Below are 25,146 nucleotides of genomic sequence, written 5' to 3' on the forward strand. Positions count from 1 at the left end.
TACCAGCAATATATGAAAGATCCCACCAAATGCTCCTCAGCATTTGGTATTCTTGTTATTTATTTTATGATAGGCATGTGGCAATATCTCATTGTGATTTTAATTTGCATTTCCTTGATAGCTAATGATATTAAAAATCTTTCCAAGTGCTTATTTGCCATCTGTGTACCTACATTTGTAAAGTCAAGTCTTTTGCTCATTCTTTATTGTCTTTTTCTCTTATTATTGAGTTTTAAGAATATTTGCATATTCTAGATACAAGTTCTTTGTCAGATATATGATTTGCAAATATTTCCACCCCCACCCCAGTCTGTAGCTTGTCTTTTCATTCTTATAACAGTGTCTTTTGTAGAACAATTTTTTTTTTATTTTGATGACATCCAGTTTATCTTTTTTTTTTTCTTTCTTTTATGGATTATGCTCTTGGTGTCATCTAAGAAACCTTTGCCTATCTCTACATCAAAATCATATTTGTGATCTTTCAGGCTCAACCATAGACATTTACAGGATAGTGGCTGGCAAGCCTCATGGGGGGATTCTCCCTCCCCCACACCAGCCAGTACAAAGCCAGTGCACTGCAGTTTTCTTGAGGGAGTTGCCAACAAGCACTCTCCTCTGACCCCCCAACTCCCATCAGCTATACTCCTATGCATATCTGCATTCCTAGCCTAGGCACCTCCAGTTTGAGGCTTCTTTATTTGGGACCTTGGTTGAGACACTTCCCAACCTTACTGAGGCCTTATTGAGGTCCTTGGCTGAATTACTTTTCTCTACTTTGTCTCAATACCTTTCCACGTTTAGCGGTTTCCCTCATCCTCTCTCCAGTCCATGAATCCATAGGGGGCAGGAACCATTTGTTCAGGGCTCCTGAGACAATTCCCTCTATTTTGCGCCGGATCCATATGACCCTTATCTTGTGCCATTCTTTGGGGGAAAGTGGAACACCAGGGGGACAGCACCTCTTGCTTACGCTGTCACATTAAGGAAACAAAAGTTTGATTGTTACTTTCAGTTTGGTTCCTTGTTCTAATTGACCACCTTAATGCCTGGTTGCTTGGCTTTTTTTTTTTTTTTTTTTTTTTTAGCGTTCATACTATTAGTATTCATATTTAATTCCATGATTCACTTTTTGTCATGATTCACTTTTAATTAAGTTTTTGTATAAAGTGTGACATTTAGTTTGAGATGTTTGGGTTTTTATTTTGTTTTGTTGTTTTGGGGTTTTCTTTTTTTCTTTCTTTTTTTTTTTTTTGCCTATGAATGCCAATTGCCCTAGCACCATGTTTTGAAAAGGTTGTTCTTTTTCTTTTGAATTGCTTTTGCACCTTTTTGAAATATCGCTTGAGCATAATTGTTGTTTGTGTAAATTTTCTTTGTTTTCCATTTTATTCCATTGATTTATGTGTATATGCCTCTGCCAATATCACAGTCTTCATTACTGCAGTGATACAGTAAGTCTTAATATCAAGTAAAATGATTCATTTTATTCTTTGTCAAGATTAGTTTCACTGTTCCTAGCGCCTGTGCCTTTCCATATGAATTTTAGAATAAGCTTGTCTCTACAAAAATACCTTATTGGGTTTTTGATAGGAATTGAATTAAACACAAAGATCACTGTGGTGGAGAATTGATATCTTTACCATGTTGAGTCTTTCAATCCATGAATACCATATGTCTCCATTTATTAGATGTTTGATTTTGTTCGTAAACATTTTGTAATTTTCTACATACAGATTCTATGTTTTGCTAACTTTATACCCCAAAATTTCATTTTCTTCAGAGTGACTATAAATTGTATCATTTTTAAATTTTGTATTCCACACATTTCTTGTAAGTATTTAGAAATGCAATTGGTTTTTGTGTGTTGATCTTGTATTATTCAACCTTTATAATTTTAGAGGTTTTTTTGTGTTGTTTTTGTAGCTTCCTTGAGATTTTCTATGTAGACAATCAGGTCATCTGTCAAAAGAGAATATTTTATTCCTTCCTTTCCAATTTGTATGCCTTTTGTTTATTTTTCTTATTGCCCTGGCTGAGACTTCTAGTACCATGTTAAAACAAAATGTGGTGAGAATGATCATCCTTGCCCTATTCCTGATTTTAGGAAGACAAAAATTTTACCATTAAATGTAAGTGTAGATTTTTGTATATGCTCTTTATCAAGTTAAGATCATTCCCCTCTATTTCTCAATTGCTGAATTTTGTGTTTAGCATGAATGGTTGTTGGATTTTGTCAAATGATTTTTTTTCTGCACCAGTTGATATGATCATATGATTTTTCTTCTTTAGTCTACTGATGCAGTAGATTACATTGATTTTGAATATTGAGCAGGCTTCCGTAGCAGTAACTCCTACTTTGCCGTGGTGTATAAATCTTTCCATGGATTGTTTGGAATTGACTTGCTAACATTTATTGAAGATTTTTGCTTCTAAGTTGATGAGAATCATTGTTCTGTAGTTTTTACTTTTTTTCCTTTTTTAAACTATCTTTGTCTGGTTTGGTATAACTGGCCTAATAACATGGGTTTGTAATGGGGCACCGTGGTGGTGCAGTCAGTTAAGCATCCGACTTGTGGTTTTGGCTCAGGTCATGATCTCAGGGCCGTGAGACTGAGCCCCAGGTGGTGCTCTGTGCTGAGCATGGAGTCGCCTTGAGTTTCTCTCTCCCTCTGCTTCTGTCCCCCCAACCTCTCTCTCTCTCTCTAAAATAAGTAAATAAATCTTTTTAAAAAATGGGCTTGTAAATACTGTCTTCTATTTTCTAGAATAGATTATGTAAAATTGGTGTTAATCCTTAAAATATTTGCTAGAATTCTCCAGTGAAATCATCTGGACTTGGAGATTTGTTTTCTTGGGAGCTTTTAAAATACAAATTCAATTTTTTTGGATGGTTATAGAGCGATTCATGATACATATGCCATCTTGGTTGAGTTTTGGTAGTTTGTGGCTTTTAAGAAATTGGTATTTTTTAATTTGTTGAATGAGCATAAAGTTGTGTGTTACCTTATATTTCTAATTTCTGCTGAGTCTATAATGATAACCTCTATTTAATTCCTAATATTGGTTATTTCTATTTTTTTTAGTCTTGGTAGAAATTTATTTATTGAATATTGTTTAAGAACCAGTTTTTTGTTTCATTGATTTTCTGTATTTTCCTATTTTTAATTTGTTGATTTTTACTCTGATATTTATTATTTCCTTTCTTATTTTTATTTTGGGATTATTTGCTATTCTATTTTTTTGAGAGAGAATTTAGATCAGTGATTTGAGACTTTTGCCATTTCTAATGTAAGCATTAGTAATTAAAATAATACTGCCTTAGTTGTATCTCTGTATGAGTTTTGATATATGTTATACTTTCTCATTTTCATTCTGATCCAGTGAATTTTTAAACTTCCTCTTTAATCATTGATTATTTAGAAGTTTTCTGTTTAATTTTCATACAGGAGATTTTCTTGTCCTTTTTAAAAAAATGATTTCTTGTTTGATTCCATTATGGTTAGAGAACACACTCTGTGTGGTTTCAGTTCTTTTAAATTTGCTGAGGTTAGCTTTTATGGCTCAGGATATAGTCTTTCTTGGTGAATGTTCCACAGCACTTGAGGATAAAAATGTATTCTGCTATTATTGGTGGTGGAATGTTCTATATAAGTTAATTAGAACCTCTTAGTTGATTGTGTTGTTCAGATCTTTTAAACCCTTCCTGCTTTTCTTTCTAGTACTTCTATCAGATGCTGAAAAGGGGTGTTGAAGTATTCAGCTATAATTATGGTTTTATCATTATGCCACCCCCCTTTTGTCTCTAAGTAATTTTCTTTGCTCTGAATCTACTTTATTACATATTAACATAGACACTCCTGCTTTAAAAAAATTAATTGATGTTTCCATGGCATACCATTTAGCATCCTTATACTTCAAAACTACCTATATTGAATTTAAAATGAGTTTCTTGTGAGCTGCATGTAGTTGGGTCTTTTTAAACACATTCTTAAAGAGGGTATGAAGAGATGGTAGAAGGGTAGAGATAACTGCTTCCCCTGGCCCCCTTTTGTTGTTAGGCCTCCTGATCAGTCCAGTAATGTTGGATTTGCCTGTTGTTGTCTAAGGGACCCTAGCTGGATAGTGGAGAGGAATGAGACTCCCTAGGTTGGGGGTTAGTAAATAGGTCTGTGTTGCCTTTTTCTCCTAGGTGGAAGGACTTAAGATGCCCTGCTGCTGTTGTCCCTCTAATTGGGATCCTAAATAAGTTCACTTTCTTCTGAACACCTTTCAGAATTCTCCTTTGGTTGCCTTTTATGTTATTTCCAGGGTTCATAGTTGTGCTTAGAGGGGTGGAGGAGCAGGGAGAAATGGGTCTATACCTTTTGTCCAGACCAAAACTCATTATATTTTGTATGTCATCTTACTAGATTATAGATTCACTGAATGAAAGATCTGCCTTATACTTCTTGGTGTCTTTCATAGTCCCTAATACAGCTTCTTGTATATTATAGCTTTTTAGTAAATATTTGCAATTTTTAGGGAGAATGTCTACAATTGTGAACTTTTAGTTATTTCTAGACCAAATGACTATGGGTTTAAATGCCCATTTGTAATTGTTTTCATATTGAATAGCAATCTTTCTTATTGATTATTAAATGGATACTTTTGTGTCATTTTGGAAAATTTTAAAGAGGTTGCCACCATCATTGCAACATTGCTTGTCCTACATTTCTTTCAGGATTTCTATATGTTGGTTATAGACCTTCAGCTTGAGAAGATTTTTAGGTTACTTACAGATCCTGTAAACAAAGATCATAAGAGTAAACTCTTAATATGAGAAAGTGATCTTGATAAAATTTTACATTCTGAAATAGATGAAATATTTATTTAAAAGTCAGCTGCAGGAATTAAGAGGGAAAGACCTAGAGATTTTGAAAGTAGAGTGTAAGAGGTTGGTTTTTAAAAACACCGTTTTCAACTAAAAGTAGATTAGCCATGTAGCTTGTTTTAACATTGTTCAATTCACTTGACTTGATCCCTGCTAGACTTAAGGTACACTGGTTTGCTTTTCTGGCCTTACCTTACACATTATATAGTGTTAACATATAATTACCTTTCCCATAACAATTTCAGTCATTTACTTGTCTGTCATGCTTCAGAGAACTTTAAACTTTTCTTATTTTTAAGTGGGCCAAAGTGGTACTTTACCCTGGCAGCTATTGTATAATATTTGATTGGTGGCTGTGTATTCCAGTTACCACATTTCTTTCACAAATATATTTCCTTTAAAAGATTTAATTTTTGGTTCTGCTGAAGTCATTGTGAAGGTGGCTCTGTTCCAAGTGGGTAGGATAAAAGGTTTATTCTCATGGACTGTCATTTGGAAAGGGGACTAGGAGCTAGGTTTTTACTGAACAAAAATCCCAGTTACTGAGCTGAGATGAATGGCTGTGAAAAGAGAAAATGTATACAATCACTCAAAATTCAAGTAGAAGTTAATGTAAAATTTCTGAAGTGGACAGGTGTTTCTCTTTTCTTCTGTAGCTTTCATCTTCTGTACTATGCAACCTCGCACTTTGATTATGTTTTGTTTTATAGTTTGTTTTTTTCTCTGGTTTAGTGTTATTTTACTTGCCATTATATATAAGCAGCTTATGGATCAGAATGAAGTCTCATAATTTATCTGCTTTCTCCTGTGTCCCTTCAACTTTTTCTTTTGCTTAGGTGATCTTATATTTCAGAGGTTGTGACCAGTCCTAATTTTAAATCTTCTACCATGCTATTGCACAAGCCATCAACATAATCCACAATTCTATCACTACAGTGTATAAACGAGATTCAACAAACTGGATCTCATAATTGAAATAATACAGTAATTCTTCGGCAGGATGAACTCTTTTAATATTTGCAAGGATATGTGATTTCTCTAATGATGGAGCTAGCAATAGATAGTCATATTGATACTGAAAGCAATAGCTAGAGTGATGTATTTCAGACCAATTTTTGGTTCAGAAAATAAATCCATCTTATCTATATTGCTAGCTCAGTACCTGGTTACATTATAGGATGTTAGAAGATAGAATATCATATTATATTTATCATAGTTTCTGTTGTTGCTAAAACCTATGGGAGAGGGAGGAAGAGGATAATTTTACCCATAGAATATTCAAATTTATATTTTAATGATACATCTTAAAAAAATAATTGTCATATCTGCTGACTTTAGGTGTGAGAAATGAATATCTCTAAATGTGGATATGATAAATTCTGTTTTGTTAGTGTTTCTTTGGGAGATCTTTCAGATATCTAAGTGGAAATACATTTTAATGCTGTTTTTCTCTGGGTAAGCAAGTGACATTCTCTTATGAAACAATAAGCTATCAGAAGAGAAAGGAATCATCAGGACTCTTTGGTTTCATTACCTGTATTTTTAATTTTTATTTTAGTAACGGAATCATTTTTTGGACAACAGAGAGGATCCCGGGGACCCTAGTGTGAGAATTACCTTGGTCTTAGGACTACTTGACGCTGGCACCATGCTGGCCCTTCTTAATCATATTATTATAAAATCCCTCATTTGCTTGAGTTTCTAATTCTTATACACTGAAAAAAAACCCCCAGAATCCCTGACAAATATAATAGGTTTATTTAGAATAAAACTGAGAGTAAAAAATCATAAAGTATCTTAAGTCTTATCCTTTCTTCTCAAATTTCAGTCAGAGTCTGTGATAGTTACTTTATTTAATATTCAACAAATAATTCTTGAATGCCTACCATAAGTCAAGTACTGAAGTTCTAGGCTCTGAAGACAGAGTTGCAAACAAGAAGTAGTTTCTATCCTAAAGGAGTGCTTATAGTCTAGAGGACTTAGCATCAGAAACAGACATTAAATTATCTACTGAAATCATCCTGACTTTAGTCTTTACCTCCACCAGCCTATTTGCTTTATAAGCTATTATGGAATTGTGTAGACAGCCCATAAACTGTCCTCATTCAAGTCCCATGCATCTTGAGTCTAGCCAGTCCAGCCAGGGTGTAGCTGGAGGCACATTCCATGTAAAACAGATTTGGGCTATGTATCTTGACTGGAAGATCTAGACCTGTTTTGGGGGGAGGTGGATGAGAGCTTTTGACAGCTATATTAGTTTTCTATTGCTGCCATAACAAATAATCACAAACGTGGCTTAAAATAACACATATTTATTATTTCACAGTTGTGTAGATTACAAGTCCAACAAAGGTCTCACTGGGCTAAATTCAGGGTGTAAGCTGGGCTGTGTGCTTTTCTTGAAGCTTTAGAGAAGAATTTATTTATTTGCTTTTTCCAGCTTTTTGAGGCCACCCATATTCCTTAGTTCATGGCCTCCTTCTTCCATCTCCAAAGCCAACAACAGCAGGTCAAGTCCTCACATTGCATCATTCTGACCTTCTGTGGTCACATTTCTCCATGACTCTGCTCTTCTGCCTCCCTCTAATCTAGGATAATCACCCCATCTCAAGATTCTTAAACACATCCGTAAAGTCCCCTTTGCTATGTAAGGTAATATATTCACAGGTTCCAATGTTTAAGGCATGGACATTTTGCCTACAACAGCAGGTTTTATAAACTTAAAGGGTTCTGATATAGCCTGTGATTCACTAAAAGAAGTTCAACCCTGTGTAGTCTTTATATTTAGCCATTCCAGTAATAGAGGCTGCTAGTCTTTTCACAGCATGGGGCAAAATAATGTTAAATTGGCTGGTGATATAATCATTTTTGTTTTGGACTGTTTGTGTCCCCCCCACCCCGCCCCTTCATATGTTGAAGTCCCAACCCTCAATGTGACTGTATTTGGAAATGGGTAATTAAGTTAGGTCACAAGGGTGGAGCCCTGATCGATAGGATTAGTGGCCTTATAAGAAGAGATGTGAGAGCTCTCATTCTCTTTCTCTTTTTCTGTCTCTCCCTCTCTCCCTGCCTGCCACATGAGAATACAGCAAGAAGATGGCCATCGACAAGCCAGGAAGAGAGTTCTTGCCAGGAACTGAATTGGCTAGTACCTTGATCTGGGACTTCTAGCTTTCAGAGCTTGGAGAAAATAAACTTCTTTTGGTTGAGCTACTCACTCTGTGGTTTTGTGTTATGGCAGACTGAGTGACTAAGAGAATTTGGAACTGAGAATTAGGGTGCTGCTTCAACAAATAACTAAAAATGTGGAAATGACTTTGGAATGAGGTGATGTAGAGGCTGAAGGAGTTTTGAGGTACATGCTAAAAAAAGCCAAATTGCCATGAAGTGACTGTTGGTAGAATTATGGATGTTAAAGGTGATTCTGCTGAGAGCTCAGAAAGAAAAGAATACTGGAGAGAAAGCTTCCATTTCATTAGAGAATATGTAAATAATCATGAATAGAGTGTTGGTAGAAAATATGGACATAAAGGCATCTTGGTGAGGTCTCAGATGGAATTGAGGAACAGTTTGTTGGAAACTGAAGGAAAGGCGATCCTTGTTGTAATGTGGCAAAGAACTTAGCTGAATTGTGTTGTATGTTTTGTGAAAGGTAGAACCTGCAAACTATGTAACTGAATATTTAGCAGAAGAGATTTATAAGCAAAGTATTGAAGGTGCAGCTTGGGTTCTCCTTACTGCTTATAGTAAAATGCTAGAAGAGAGAGATGAATTGAAGAAAGAATTATGAAGCAAAAAGGAACTGGAAAATTCTCAGCCTATTCATACTGCAAAAAATGAGAAAGCTTATTCTTAAGAGAACACCGAGAGAGTGTGGCTGAACAAGCATTTGATAAAGAGATTATGGATACAACTCATGAATTTAATCAGCCCTCTTAGCAGGAACCAGAGATAGAGATGGGATTATATCATCAAAGAGAGTGCCAGTTTGAAATAATCTGGCAGAGAAAGTGGATGGAATGAATTAAGACTGTCAGACTTCTTGGATTCTGCAGGACCAGAGCACAGAACTCTTTGGATGTGAACATGGGCTATTCTTCAAGGAAGGGGAAGAATGACCCAGAAGGCTACTCAGAGATCATCAAGGCTGCCACTTCCACCATGGACCTAGAAGGCAAGGCTGTTTTCTTCTCCTTGGTTTCAGAGGACAAAGCCTCTGCAGAGAGCCATGCGAGCGAGTGCCCTTGCAAAGACCAGAGGGGGCAAAGAGCCTGAGGGGTGGGGCCTCACTGCAGAGCTATGGGGGTGGTGCTGCCACCCCCGTGGCCTGGAAGGCAAGATGTAGAGACAAAGGGGATTATTTGCAAGCCTTAAAATCTAATGGAATTTATCTTGCTAGGTTTTGGACTTGTCTGGCCCTTTGTCACTCCTTCTTTTTTTCCTATTTCTCCTTTCTGGAATGGGAATGCCTATCTTCTGCCTGTCCTACCATCTTATTTTGGAAGCACCTAACTAGTTTCACAGGTTCACAACTGGAGAGAAATTTTGACTCAAGGTGAATCATACCTTGAGTCTCACCCATATCTGACTTAGATGATATTTGGATGAGATTTTGGACTTTAATCTTTAGAGTTAATGCTAGAATGAGTTAACACTTTGAGGGCTACTGGGATGGAATGAATCCTTAGAAGGACAGAAATTTTGGTGGGCCAGATATGGAATATTATGGACTGATGTGTCTCCCCAAAATTCATATGTTGAACCCCCAACCCCAGTGTGACTATATTTGTAGATAGAGCCTTTATGTGGTTAATTAAGATTGAATGAACTCATAAGGTCTGGGCCCAGATCTGATAATGATAGGATTAGTGTTTGCATAAGAACACTCAGAAAATACATAAAACATGGAGAGAGGAGAAAGAAAAGATTCCACCCCCCTTTAAATAGAATGTGTTTGAACTTAAACGACCATCAAATTAATATAGACTGCTAATTACTTATGATGTTATATATGAGCCTCATGGCAACCGCAAACTTCAAACCTATAATAGGTACACATAAGATAAAGAGAGAGAAAGCCAAACATAACACTACAGAAGTTTATCAGTCACAAAGACAGCAAGAGAAGAAGAGAGGAATAGAGAAGAATTACAGAAACAACCAGAAAACAAATGACAACATGGCAATATGTACATACCTATCAATAATTACTTTGTATGTAAATGGTCTAAATGTTCCAATCAAGACACAGAGTGGCAGAATGGATAAAAAAATTAAGACCCATCTTATGGTCTATATGCTGCCTATAAGAGGCTCACCTCAGACCTAAAGATGTATACAGACTGAGGTGAAGGGATGGAAAAACATTTACTATGCAGATGGAAGAAAAAAAAAAGCCAGGGTAGCAATATTTATATCAGACAAAATAGACTTTAAAACAAAGACTGTAACAAGAGACAAAGAAGGACATTACATAATGATAAAGGTTTCCATTCAGCATGAGGATATAACAGTTGTAGATATCTGTGCACCCAATACTGGAGCACCTAAATGCATAAAGCGAATATTAACTGACATAAAGAGATAAATTGATGGCAATATAACAGTAGGGGGCTTTAACACCCCATTTACATCAATGAGGAAATAGTGTCTTTGAATGACCCATTGGCCCAGATGGACTTAACAGATATATCCAGAACATTCCATCCAAAACCAACAGAATACATATTCTTTTTAAGTGTGCATGAAACATTATCCAGAATAGGTCATATGTTAGGCCACAAAAAAAGCCTTAATAAATTTAAGATGATTGAAATCATACCATGCATCTTTTTTGACCACAACGTCATGAAACTAGAAATAAATGACAAGAAAAAACCTGAAATAAACACAAGCACATGGAGGCTAAACAACATTGACCAATGGGTCAATGAAGCAATCACAGAAGAAAAACAAAATACATGGAGACAAGCACAAATAAAAACAATGGTCCAAAATTTTGGGGATTCAGCAAAAGCAGTTCTAAGAGAGAAATATATAGCAATACAAATCTATCTCAAGAAACAAGGAAGAGCTTGTTTAATAAACAATCTAACCTTGTACCTAAAGGAACTAGAAAAAGAAGAAAGCCCAAGGTGAGTAAAAGGAAGGAAATAATAAAGTTCAGAGCATAAATAAATTACACAGAGACTACATAGATATCTAAGTCTGTATCTACATCTATACCTATCTATCTACCTATCTGTATCAATTAAACCAAGAGCTGGTTGTTTGAAAAGATAAAATTGATAAAGCTTTAGCCAGACTCATCAAGAAAAAAAGAGAAAGGACCCAAATAAAATCAGAAATAAGGGAGAAGTAACAAATGACACCATAGAAATACAAAGGATTATAAGAAAATACTATGAAAAATTATATGCCAACAAATTGGACAACCCAGAAGAAATGGATAAATGCCTACAAATATACAATCTTCCAAAACTCAATCAAGAATAGAAGATTGAATAGACTGATTACAACTAACAAAATTAAATTGGCAATCAAAAAACTACCAAAAAATAAAAGTTCAGGACCAGAAAGATTCACAGATGAATTCTGCTAAACATTTAAAGAAGAGTTAATACCTATTCTCCTCAAACTATTCCAAAAAATAGAAGAAGGAAGAAAGCTTCCAGATACATTCTATGAGGCCTGATACTATAACCAAAGGTACCACAAAAAATCTACAGGCCAATATCCTTGATAAACATAGGTGCAGAAATCCTCAACAAAATAATAGCAAATAACATACAATACATTAAAAAGATTATTCACCACGATCAAGTGGGATTTATTCTGGGGAAACAAGGATGGTTCAATATTTGCAACTCAATCAATGCAATTTACCACATCAACAAAATGAAGGATAAAAATCATATGATAACCTCAATAGATGCAGAAAAAGCATTTGATAAAGTACAACATCCATTCATGATAAAAACCTTCAACAAAATGGGTTTACAGGGAACATACCTCAACATGACAAAGGCCATATGTGAAAAGCCCACAGTTAACATCATACTCAGTAATAAAAAACTGAAAACTTTTCTCCTAAGATCAGAAATAAGACAAAGATGTCCACTCTCACCACTTTTATTCAACATAGTGCTAGCCAGAGCAGTCACACAGGAAAAAGAAATAAGAGGCATCCTTATTGGTAAAGAAGAGTTAAACTTTCATTATTTGCAGATGACATATTATACATAGAACATCTCAAAGACTCCTTTAGAAAACTAGAAATAATAAATGAATTGAGTAAAAGTGCAGGATACAAAATTAATACACAGAAATCAGTAGCATTTCTAAACATTAATAATGAAGTATCAGAAAAATTGAGGAAACAGTTCCATTTACAGTTGCACCAAAACAAATAAAATACCTAGGAATAAACTTAACCAAAGAGGTGAAGACCTGTACTCTGAAAACTATGAAAATTAATGAAAGAAATTGGAGATAACACAAACAAATGGAAGGATATTCCATGCTCATGTGTTAGAAGAATTAATATTGTTAATGTGGATGTATTACTCAAAGCAACCTACAGATTCATTGCAATCCCTGTCAAAATACTAACAGCGGGGCACCTAGGTGGCTCAGATGGTTAAGCATCTGTCTTTGGCTCAGGTCATGATCTCCAGGTCCTGAGATCGAGCCCCATGTTGGGCTCCCAGCTCAGCGGGAGTCTGCTTCTCCCTCTCCCTCTGCTTCTCCGCATGCTTGTGCTCTCTTGGTCTCTGTCTCTATCTCTCTCAATCATAAATTTAAAAAATCTAAAAAAAAAAAAATACCAACAGCATTTTTCACAGAACTAGAACAAATAATACTAAAATTTGCACTATACACAAAATTAAGCTTGAAATAAAGACCTAAATGTGAGACCTGAAAGCATAAAAATCCTAGAAGATAACACAGTAATTTCTCTGACACTTGTGAACATAACATAAAGTATAAAGTCATTATAGAATCTCTATGTTGTACACCTAAAACTACTCTAAGATTGTGTGCCAAACATGCTATTTGAGTATAATACTTAAAAAACAGAAGAAGAGACACAAAAATGCTCTCTTCCTCTCTCCTGTCTCCTCCCCTTCTCCCTCTTCCCTCTTACCCCCTTCTCTCTTTTTCCCTTCCTCCTTTCTTCCCTTTTCCTCCACCATGTGAGGCAGTGAGAAGGTGGCTTTCCATAATCCAGAAAGAATGCTTTCACTAGGAACTGAATTGGCCAGCACCTTGATGTAGGATTTCTAGCCTCCAGAATTTCTATTGTTTAAGCCGTCTGGTCTGTGGTATTTGGTTATGGCAACCTGAACTAAGTCAATTCCTGAAACTGCTTTGTTTCTCTTTTTCTTTTTTCTCTCATTGGCCCATGTGTCTCCTTGCAGCTTCTGCCCATTTGTCTTTGTCACAATTTTTATTTAGGAAAATAAAGGACATAAAACATGTTCAAGGTTGGATGAGAATTTTACCCAGAGGAAAATTAAATTTTGAGACAGCATCCTGCAGGTGCATATTAAGTGAACTGGTGGGGAAAATAGAATTTAAGAGATGATAAAATTACATTTGAGTAGAGATGTAGTTATCTCAGTGCCTGTGTCTATCTAGAGATCATTTCCATTTCCGTTTCCTGTGCGTGTCATGTACTAGCACTCTCCTCTGCATTTCTTTGGGTATCAAGAATAGATTACTCAAGAATGATTCGAAGGAAAATTGTACAGCTAGGAGAAGGTTCCTGCATCAGACTGAAGATAGGGAAAAATAAAACCCATGAGCATAATATTTCTTTTTGATCACTTGATTCATTACAATGTATTAGGCAGGCTGTATAATAGGATGTTAGAATGAAAGTTTCAAGACACTGAGATGTAATAGGTTTCAGATATTAAAATGAACCCTGAGATAGACCATTCACTAGGAATTTCAGAGCAGACAGACAAAACTTTTTAGAGAACCTCATTCTCATTAGGGAATTAACTAAATGTAGATGGTTGGAAATGAGAGGATTTTATGAAGATGAATGCTTTGGAGGAGCTTATATGAAATTCCTTCTCTATATACCCTACTGCAAAGTAGACAGGTACCCTCTCCTTATTTCCAGTTCAAGGGTAGGAGGCTTCAATGTGACCACTCAGACAGCTTGATATACATTCTCTAGAATTAGTAGGCACTGTGACTGATATGGGACTCATGCCTGAGAAAGCTAAAAGTTAAGAAACTGCCTAAAGCTTCCCGTGGTTTCAAAGTAGAGAGCAGGATCTGGAAAGCAACTTCTCTCCTCTCCAATATTGGGCCAATGACTTAAGCATTCTGGGGGCTGACTGGGAAGACCACTTTAGGAATGTCTGTTTAATAAAGGATCCTGCTCCAGAGGGTTTTTGCCAGATGCCAGTGATACAATGTTGAATGAAGAAGCTGAGGGACTCAGGAGAAGCCTGCCTATGGTGGTGCACTGCCCATCTCAGGGAACTGCAGTTGGAGAGTCCCAGCAGAGACACCTCTGGAGAACACAGACACATGCTCAGAGAGATTCAGCTTCAAACAGTTGTCAGGTCCTAAGAGCAGGCAATCATCTTTTTTGTCCTTCTTTTCCCTACTCTATATTCCCATCCAGATGTGCCAGCAACCTTCAGGCAGGGAATAGAAATCCCATAGAGAGAGACAGTTAAGAATCAACCACCTACTCCAGCAAGGATGGAAAAAGTTCAATATCAGCTCCTGTTTGAAGTTTTTGTAATTAGCTGGGACTGGAGGCTTGGGGTTATTATTGTGTCTGTGCAGTGATAATGAAGATTTTATTACCCGAGAGTGACCAGTGATGCCATGTAACCTGATAAATTTTCATGAAGTGGCAGGGGAAGGACAGCTGCATCTGAGCAGATTCAAAGGGACAGTGGGAGAACAAATAAAATTGCTTTTAGGATCACACTCCATGAATCCTGCTTGTTCAGTGTGCTGATGACAGTAGCATATAATATTTATACATTGGGGCCAGTGTATGGAAAGTGGACTGAAATCAGATCAATATGCCTATCTTGAAAAGGATGAATCACCTTTTTTTTCCCAAGGCAGAACAACCACTTAGAGAGCTTTTCAAGGCCATTATAATTGTTGGGTCTGACTTCAGAAATATTTGTTTGAGATACAGCAATCAATCTGCTTGCCATGTTCAACTTCCCTTTCTAAATTAAACTGCCTTTTTACCTCACCCTTGCTCAAGAAAATAGCATCAGGCTATTCTTTGCTTGTGGGAGGCCACTGAAGGGATGAAGGTTATATTTTGCTTTCACAGGCAGCCTGCTTTTAGGGAACTCAGAAGCCTACTGTTGGGGCACCTAATGATCTTCATCGTGACCTGTGTGAAGAGCTCTACCCAAGCAGAGATGATAACATTTGAGTCAATCACATCTTCCCTCTTGGAAATTTAAGCTAAGAGACCCAAAGAGAAGTTCTGATGGATGGGGGGTGCTGTGCTGAAAGAAGTCCATAATTAACAGCCACATCCATAATAAGGATATTAGAGCTGCTGTGCCCAGAGGAAAAGATGCTAGAAATGAGCCCTTGGGGCCCGGGAACAAGAATGCTGCCTTGGTGCCTTTAGGTATTCTAGTTTTAGTTCTAATTCCATGAGCATTCTTATAGTAAAATCTTCCTTTCTTGTAAAGAAATGTGATGGGTGTCTGTCCTTTGCCACCAAAAAAGCTCTGTCAGGAGGAGTGTGGTGAACTGGGCACCTATTTCACTGCACACTCATCACAGCCACATCTTCAGTGCTCACCTGGATCTGAGCTGCTGTACGATGGGCTTTTGTTTTTATACTTATTTTAAGGTCAACTGACGTCCTTAATGGAACGTCTGCTATTATTTATTTGGTTCTAAATGGATATTTATTATTTTCATTATTTAATCTGAGCTGACTGTTTATAGATCCATGTCTTCACATGGGCCAACAGGCCATATTCTACATATGGACTTTTAATATGATCATTATGTATATTACTTCAAAGTGGCTCAGATTGTTTTGTTATTATTGATGTTATTTGGCGATCTTTCCAGGATCTGTATTGGAGCTTGGGAAAAAACTGCTAAAGGAATAGACTATCTTAGTCTAGATTTTGAAAAATTATATTCAGATGGAAATAAATATATTCCACATGTGGGAACCTTTGAGGATTTATTGCTTAATAATTACACAATTACAATATTTTGTCTAGTTCCTCTGTACTTTACCACTCTCCCTGGTCTTAAACTCTAGCATTTGGTCTAACCAATATTACCTCTCCCTCTGTTTTCCCAGGTGAGTTGAGGCTTTGAAATAATTCCATTTGAAAGGCAGCATTTTATCCTAGTGTGATATGGGTTGCTGACTTCATTAAAAACTAATCAGTGACCTGAGGGTCAAATTTTAAGGTCTACTCAATTACCTCTACACGGACTCTCAAAATACCCTCACAATGAAGCCTGTGGAGAAACAGTGGAGCATAGTAGATATTACTATCTACTATGCTCCACTTCTCATGGAAGTTATGAGAACTTTCTGAATCTTGGATTCCCCACTTAATATCTCTATGATCATACTGCCTCAAGGAAAGAGACTTTACCAAGGAAACAGGCAGGAGGCACTAGCTTGCCTATTTGTGGGGGGTATTTTTACTGGTCATCAGGGCTCTCCAGTATCATTCCCTGAATCTACTTTCAGACTGAAAGATGAAAGAAGTTTCATTTAGGGAAATTGCATGCACATACACAGATCCAGGCTCAAAGTTAAAATACTAATTGACAAACTTATTTTCCTTTTTTGACCAGAAGCTAGTAATCTAGGATGTATATGTGATCAATATTAGATAACTAATTTTGTACTTGGTTCATGTGGATTGGTATGAAACATTATACTTGAGTTCCCTGAGCACTGTGGATCTTTGGATTAGTTAAGGTAGCATTACCTGTTGTAAACCCTCAACTCTCAGTGGCTTAACACAAGAGAAGTTTATTTCTTGATGATATTAAATCCTCTCAGAAGGAGCAGGTATGTGGGGGTACGTGGGTCCTCTGGTCATTCAGAGATACAGGCTGATGGATGTTCTACTGTCTTCTATACATGACTTCCAAGATTGCTTTAAGCAAAACAGACAAACAAAAAACCCAAAATACTCAGCCAGGCAAGAGGGGAAGAGAGTATTATTCATTCATTTATGGAAGGGATTTATGAGCCAGACCTAGAATTAGGGCACATCATTTCTTTTTTTTTTTTTTTTTAAAGATTTTATTTATTTGACAGAGAGAGACAGCGAGAGCAGGAACACAAGCAGGGGGAGTGGGAGAGGGAGAAGCAGGCTTCCCGCTGAGCAGGGAGCCCGAAGTGGGGACTCGATCCCAGGACCCTGGGATCATGACCTGAGCCGAAGGCAGACGCTTAACGACTGAGCCACCCAGGCGCCCTAGGGCACATCATTTCTAATAACCTTCCATTGGCAGGACTTTCTACAGGTGAGATTGGGAAAGGTAGACTAGTTATATTCCCAAGAAGAATAAAAAAAAAAGGGTTTGGGGGAGCATATAACAATTTCTATCACAGTCCAAATATCTAAGAACAAATAGAGTTTCATCTTTTTTCCTCATATCAAACCACCTCCTTGCCTCTCCAAAGATCTCATCCATCCCTGAGTCCAATTCCAGGCCCTGATTTCCAGATGATAAAGTTCTCACCATCATTCCAGATGTGGCTCCTCATGTGCTGGCAATCCATGAGCTAAAAAGACAAGTTATCTTTCTTGTCCCTCTCCACCTAGTATTCAGTGATGAAGTAGGGGCACTTTCACCCCATGACACTAATCACAATAACACTACCATTCATAAAAGGGAAGACTAGGAGACACAGCTCAGTAGATTAAGCAACGATCAAATCTTACTGGGCAAGCTTTGTGAAATCCTGCTGACTTGGCAGTTGAGGCAATTCCTTAATTGGATGCTGATTCTTTTCTCTAGAGGAACATTTTTTTCCTTGTCCATTGTTCTCCATAGCTCCTGCCTCCATCATCCTGAAGGTTATTACTTATCCATTATCTTTCATGGCAACATTTGAAGTAGTTACAGAGAGTTGCTCTCCTTGGGGTTGTACAAGTTTAGTAGCCTACTTCCTGCTCACCAAGTGTGGGGACCCAAAGGTTGTTCAAATAATCAAAGGCATTTTTAGTCTAGTCTTTTGGTTTTGTTGATAATCAGCCCCCTCAAATACTTTCTTTGTTCCTGGTGCCTATAAATACATCTAAAGTTCTTTTCCTTAGCATGATTATCAATCTGGATTTATTTATTTATTTTTTGCTTCCTTACAACTTAATGGTTCTACTATGGATACTATCTGAGATAAAAGACCTAGATGGGAAGACCACACATTAAACCTGTCTTTACCTCAGGACTGAAACTTACAGACCTTTGTTCCTCAAATCCATTTTATCTCTTACTATTTGGGATCTAGAAGCATTAAGCTTTTATAAACCTCAAGTCTTCAAATTCCTAGACTTTCTCCATTCCTTTTCATGTCTATTTCTAAACAAACTATCGCTTTAATAACTAAAAAGTAAAAGCCAATTGCATTAACATTTGAACTCTTTGCAAACTTTTTCCTTATAGGATGGGTTGGCAAACTTCTTCTGTAAAGGTCTAGATTGTAAATTATTTTAGACTTTGTGGACCATAAACAGCTTTTGTCACAACTACTGAATTCTGTTGTAGTACAAAAATAGCCATAGATAATTGGCTATGTACCAATAAACTTTATTTTTTAAAAAAGTTGATGGGCCAGATTTGGACTGCAGGCCCCAATTTGCTGACCCCTTCTTTAAAGCTAAAGGCTCTGTAGGCATGTGATTGGCCTTCATGTTTTACAAGTGAAATTTTTACTCTGATTATTACTGTTGTACAACAACTAAGCTAATGTTATATATGCTGGGTTTTTTTAATTAATGCAGCACTCTACTTCCAGTACCAATTTATATATTATTCAAAATGTAAAATAATGCATTTTTTCCTAATTGATACACCCACAAATGCCAACAGCTTAGCCCAATAGAAAGTTTCTTCACTGATCTAAAGTCTATCCAGTCTGCTATAAGGGTTGTTGATGTTGGGGCACATTACTCAATGCAGGCATTCAGGAATCCAGGCTGACAGTGGCTCTGTTATCATCAATGCAAAGCTTTCAAGGTTATCCTGGGTATTGACATTCAGCCGATACAGGAAGAGAATGGATGATCACTTATGAGAGGATTTCATGGGCCAGATATGGAGTATCTCACAGTACTTCCGCTCACATTCCATTGACTGGAACATGGATATAACTCGATTGCAAGGAAGGCTGGGAAATGGAGTCCAGCTTTACAGCCAGGAAGAAGTAGGCATAGATCTTGGTGACCATACTGAATTCTCTGCCTCAATTCCTAAATGAATATTAATGACTGAGCCTTGCACATGAGCTGTGTGACTGTAGGCTCAGGGCCCATCTTACCTTTCTTATAATAGGCATAAAATCAGGATTAAATGTACAAAGCATATAAAGATACTTTGTCACTTGTTAACTAGCAAGCACTTCACACGTATGAAAGAATATAATGGACACCTGTACAGCATTCCCCCAGAATTATATATGTTAACATTATACCATATTTGTGATTCAGATTTATTTTAGGATATAAACATTATAAATGTAGTTTGAGGCTCCTTAAGTACTTTCCTCCAATTCTGTTCCTCTTTACCCTTCCTCACTATCATGAACTCCGTGTTTGTGACTCTCACGCACTGATGTCACATTTTTTATTACTTAAACTGGTCAGTAAGTCAGCACTATTGAATTCCACCATAGTTAGCCAAATCTCTTGTGGGAGGAAAGACATGGTATTCTGGTTAAAGCATTCCAGGGGTGAGAGGCATGGATTCATCCCTCAACCCTCATAGCCAGTCTCTAGGTATAGCAGCCTCTTGGGAATGAGGGAACAGGGAGATAGGAAGTTGAGAGGTAGTCACAGATCAGACCATGATGGGCTTCATGTATCAGCTGAATATTAAGATTTTATCCTGAAAACACAGAGGAATTTCATTCATTATTAGACATGGCCAAAGTTGTGGCTTAGACGGATTATTCTTATAGCCATGTGAGGACTGCTAAGAGGTTGAAAGACCTTTGCTGTAGTGCTAAGGAGAGATAATATGGGCTTCAACTAAGATGGTGACCCATGGGGATAGGCCTTTTCTTCACAAGCACTTTGAGAGCTCACAAATTTTCTTTCCTGCTGCTTCAGAAAGGATTGTTGTATTTCAGTTTGGCATGGGGGTGCCTCAAGCAGAAACTGCTGCTTCTTCCTAGCATTTTGATTTTGACCTTCTAAGCTAAGTTGTAGAAGTCTCTCTACATCGAGATTATAGTTCTTCTGTTGGACTCCTAACGCACCTTGCATTAATTATCTTTTTTAATCTTCACAGCAACCCTGTGAGATAGTTACCATTTTTGCTCCATTTTAAAAATGAGGAAAGTGATGCCCAGAGTGGTTAAATAGCTTGCCTAATATTACTAGGAAGAGCCTAAGCTATGTTGTTTTACTTAAGTCTGATTTACTATCTTGATACCATCTTGTCTCTCTCATGGCATAACAGCTAGTATTTACTGAGGAATTGCTATGTGCCAGGCACTGTTCTAAGTCCTTTACATGTGCTATCCCATTTAATCATCCATACAACCCTCTGAGGTAAATAATATTATTATCCTCATTTTACAGCTGAGGAAACTGAGATCTAGAGAATTTAAGTAACTTGTTTAAGATGCTACATCTGGACAAGGTGATTAAGACAGGTGAATTCTGGAGCCATTGCCTTGTACTACCTTTAATGGGAAGGCAATTATTTTGATTTCCAAAAGTATGGGGAGAAGGAAAACACTATGCTATAGTTTAAAGCTCTTATTAAGCTTTGTTAATATAGCCCTAATCTCAGTGTGTCAAAATATTGTGGAGAATTTAACTATAAGCCACAATCAGTACCAGATTTGAATGGGCATAGCTTGATTATTGATATGTGCAATTTTGCTTCAGTCTTTGCCAAAGTGACTTCTTAGTATGGCAGAGTAGTCACAGGAGAGCTAGCCAAGAGCTAGGAGGCCAGGGTTCTAATCCTGTTTCTGCCATGAATGGTCTTTGAGTTCTTGGGTGAGTCAATTAATTTCCTTAGATTTCAGTTGTTCCATTTCAAAAATTCAAGAAATGAACTAGAGTACTTCCAGTGTCCCCACCCACTCTGTGATTCTCTCTGCCTTTTTCCCCCCCATTCCATCATATATTGACTTCAAAAAATGACAGGAAATTTAAATAAGGAAACACTTCTAAAAATGCAACAAATTAATTTTAATATTTCCAAAGGTGAGGACAAGTAAATATTATAGAATAACTAGGAATTATTTTTAATATTCTTTCTACTAATATTATAAATGTAATTCATATTTTAGTCATTTGCTTATACATGAAAAAATCTAAATCTATGACTCTGTGGCTAGCATCTTTTTTAAAAAAATAAGGTTTAAATAAATTAAACAAAATGAGTATGAAACAAGTACATAACTAAGAAAGGTAACACCTTGAAAAGAAATCAACTCATGAAATAGTTTTAATATTTATCCTCTTGAAAGAACCCGATTTGGGAGAACATGGAGAGACAAAAGAAAAGACTGATATACAGAGGATTCTAGAAAACAGGCAGTTCCCCCCCCCGACTAATTCTTTATAAAAAAAGCTATTTCTTTACACAAATGTATTTGTAGATAAGATAAATGTACTTACTAAGTTGACAAAATTGCTTTCAAATTTACTTTAACATCCACCTCTCTACAAAGGAGTGGATCCCAGCCTGGAGGGCAGGGTGATACAGTTTTTGTTTTTTTTTTTCCCCTACTTCCCAAATGGAGTTTTGCAGGAACCTGAAAGTATTTGTTCAATTTGTTTAAATGATGAAATAGATGTGGGCCTGGGAAAATAAGCCCATATTAACATTTCTTGTTTTTGCCCTTAACTAAAGGGCTTGGTAGTAATAGCTTAGAAATTCTGAGCTCTGGTAACCCTCACATGCACTGAGTGATTCAGCAAGATGAAGCCTATCTCAGTATTTCTTGTGACACAGGAGGAGAGGTGAGGTGGAGCTAATGCCCCTGCTTCCATGGACTGATGGGCAGTGCTGAGGGCAGCCTCATCAGCCAGCCTCCAACATCCTCTTTTGGTGTTTCCTACCTTTACCTTTCTGATTTTTACTTTCCTTAAGGAAGCCATTGTTGACTTTCTTAATAAATTTCAGGCACGGTGCCAGGCACTGAGACTACGATCGCGAAGATGCTGGCTCTACTCTTGAGGGCTCCAGAGTCTAAAAGAAGAATGCTGTATTTAGTCCTCTGACCCATTCCCATCTCATTTCCTTCCCCTGGGCCTAGGTAACTCTATCTCTAAGAGGAAGGGATTGCCTGAGAGGATTTCTAAGATTATCAGGTAGGAAAGCACCCACGTGTCTGTAAATTAAATAAGACTGATTAAAATTTATGGACTCCAGACCTAGGTATACAGGGTGGAGTGTTGAGAGGTGATAGGATCCTGGCCCCAGCATTCTTAATTCCTGGGGCTCCTCCTCTGCCCAGAGAGCGGGGATCGGGGGTCTAATGCTCTCTGGGCCCCAGTGGTCTGCAGCCTGGGCACATGTACACACACAGACTTCTTGGATATCTTGGTCCTTCAGGACAAGGGTAAGTCACCTGAGATGTCCGTTGCTCTTTATTCCTTCATTTCACTGAAGGAGCAGTAGCTGGGCCCCAAGCCTCTCACAGTGCAGTCAGTGCTGTCACTGACACATCTGCCACAGTGACATTCAGTGGCTACTGGATAGGTATATAGGGAATCTGCCTGGTGAGCGCAGCCAGGCACCTTCACGGTCTCATACACCAGCTCTTTGAAGGTACATGTTTTCTGGATGTTGGGCCTGGCTGGGTCCTTGTACACTAGATCCTGTGGGGTTTAAAAATGGGAGAGTTAGGCTAAAATATTCTGGAAGTTTCTATTTAGCATAATCAAAATGAGATGGGAATTTAATACTGCTTGCTCTAGCAATTACCCATTAAGTCTCACTTAAGGAATTCTTAACCAAGGAAATATGATCTCATAAGTGTCCTATATGCTATACCACATTTCTTGGTTCTGGAAATCTTACAGAATATATGTCATTCCTTTTCCTGCTCCTTATGTCTATATCAAATCTTAAATGTTTCTCAAACTATAGAGAAACTTTAAATGTCAACATAGAAAAATGATGAAATAGAGCTATAGCAGGAATTTTAAGTTGATTTCTGTACTTAGTCGAAAGCTATGTTAATGACAACATGAACCATAAAACACTGAATTTCAATTTCTCAGAAAATATTTCCAAATACATTGTCCCTGTGTGTTTATAAAAAGCCAAAAGACATGAGGAAATGTCAATACCTAACATGACCATGAAGTCACATGGAAAATTTTAAATATTCCACTGTCTTGTAGATATTTCCTACCCTTAAATGCTATATATTTTGCAGGGCTCTCAGTTTCAAAGTATACACAGTTTGCATATGAGAACTTTTAATCCAGGCGGAACGGGTTTGTTCCAACAGTTTCTAGTAAAATTATTTGCACCAAGGGAAGAAATTGGCATTGCTGCTTAATTTATTTCAATATCGGGTCTGTTGATCAAACTCATTTACCATCCAGTAAAATATATTTCATTAAAAAGTTGTTACTTTCAGTTTCAGTTTATAGAATGAAATTTTGCATAGATAACCAGGTGTTATAGGAGAAAAAAGTAAAGAAAATAAAGTAGAAACTCTTTACTTGGATTAATGCAAAGAAACTGTGTGAAAACAAACTAGTGGTTTTATGCTCCTGTGCCTTGCTTTTCTCAATGGCATGAAGAAGTGAGTAGGTTTGCTGATTCATTTTGGTTCTAACAGTCCATAAGTATGGATTGTGTTCTGAGGCTGCTTGTTGCCATTTGTAATCAGGTGGGTGAATAAAACAATTTTTATAATATGTCTATTTGTGTTTTCATGTGGCTTGGAAAAATATATTTTGATACTATCTCTGTTGCAAAGATATGGCTTCAATTACACAAAATGGCTTTTGGGGAATATGGTAGATCTTCTATTATTAAATATGTGTATGTTTACATGTTTATCTCTCTATATGTAAAATCTACCATAGCACTACTTTTTTTTGGAAGTGCAGAGTTGGCATATTACCAAGTTGATCAGATCAAATCTGACATTTTGCTAGATTTACCCTAATCAAATCCAAGCCCAAACATCTAACTGATATCATGGTATTTAATCCCAATCATAACACAGACGGTATTGACTAAGGGGCTCATGGCTATTACTTGGGAAAGCTAAAATATTCATAAAGTGGGAATTAACGAAGCCTGCCTTGGACAGACCCTTAGCACCCTCCCTTCCAGCAAAGCAGAGTTCCTACCCGGGTGTAGCAGTAGCCGGCACACCATGTGGTATTGATGCTTATGCAGAAGCGACATTCCTCCTTTTCCACTGTGATGGTGATGTTGGTCAGCTCACAGCTCTTGGAGCAGATTGCTCTCCAGCAGCAGAAAAGGAAGCAAAACTGGACTGACTTCATCCTGGGCTATAAAGCAAACAATTAAGGCTCATGAGAAACCAAAAAGCCCCCCAAAATTATAATCATGTAAGTTGACCAAAGCAAAAATAATTGATCTGCCCATCCTCCCCAGTCACATTTTGCTCCAGCATTTTTTTCCTTCCTTTTCCCTTCCCTTACTTCTTTCTCAAACATTTCTTCTTATTCTTCTCCTTCATTTTTTAAATCAAGTAGACCCATATTAAGATCAAAACTCCAATATAGTGATTTAAGCAGAGCAGTGTTTAAAGATCAGAGTATTTAAGTGATTATTCGGAGGATGGTAATTGTGATAATCATGTTTGTCCCTTCATTATCATTTTAAAGACCATTTTTGTTTAAAAATAAAAAGGAAATTCTATACTATAAAATTGGTTCATCAGTTTTAGCATTTGCTTTTGCTCACCTTTGTTTAAAATAAGACTATTTCAAGAGGCCAGGTGAATTGGTCTATATAAAGTTCAGTTGTTTGCTTACAGTGACTACAGTGTATTAACTATATTTAAGAAGCCAGGTTGACATGTATAAATCATCTACACAGCAGTA

The 25,146-nt window shown here is 37.0% G+C and overlaps 1 protein-coding gene across 1 annotated transcript; it reads right to left on the reverse strand.

Moving 5' to 3' along the window:
- Window positions 1–22,064: 22,064 nt before the first annotated feature.
- On the reverse strand, window positions 22,065–24,766 carry FSHB (follicle stimulating hormone subunit beta). Its single transcript, XM_006728929.2, has 2 exons — window positions 24,424–24,766; window positions 22,065–22,929 (listed from the first exon to the last, which is right to left on the reverse strand). The coding sequence occupies exons 1-2, from the start codon at window positions 24,580–24,582 to the stop codon at window positions 22,699–22,701; spliced, it is 390 nt and encodes a 129-aa protein (XP_006728992.1). The 5' UTR covers window positions 24,583–24,766; the 3' UTR covers window positions 22,065–22,698.
- Between the last annotated feature and the right edge of the window lie 380 nt (window positions 24,767–25,146).

Source organism: Leptonychotes weddellii, chromosome 11 (assembly GCF_054177405.1).
Source record: "Leptonychotes weddellii isolate Sample4059 chromosome 11, ASM5417740v2, whole genome shotgun sequence".
Classification (NCBI taxonomy): domain Eukaryota; kingdom Metazoa; phylum Chordata; class Mammalia; order Carnivora; family Phocidae; genus Leptonychotes; species Leptonychotes weddellii.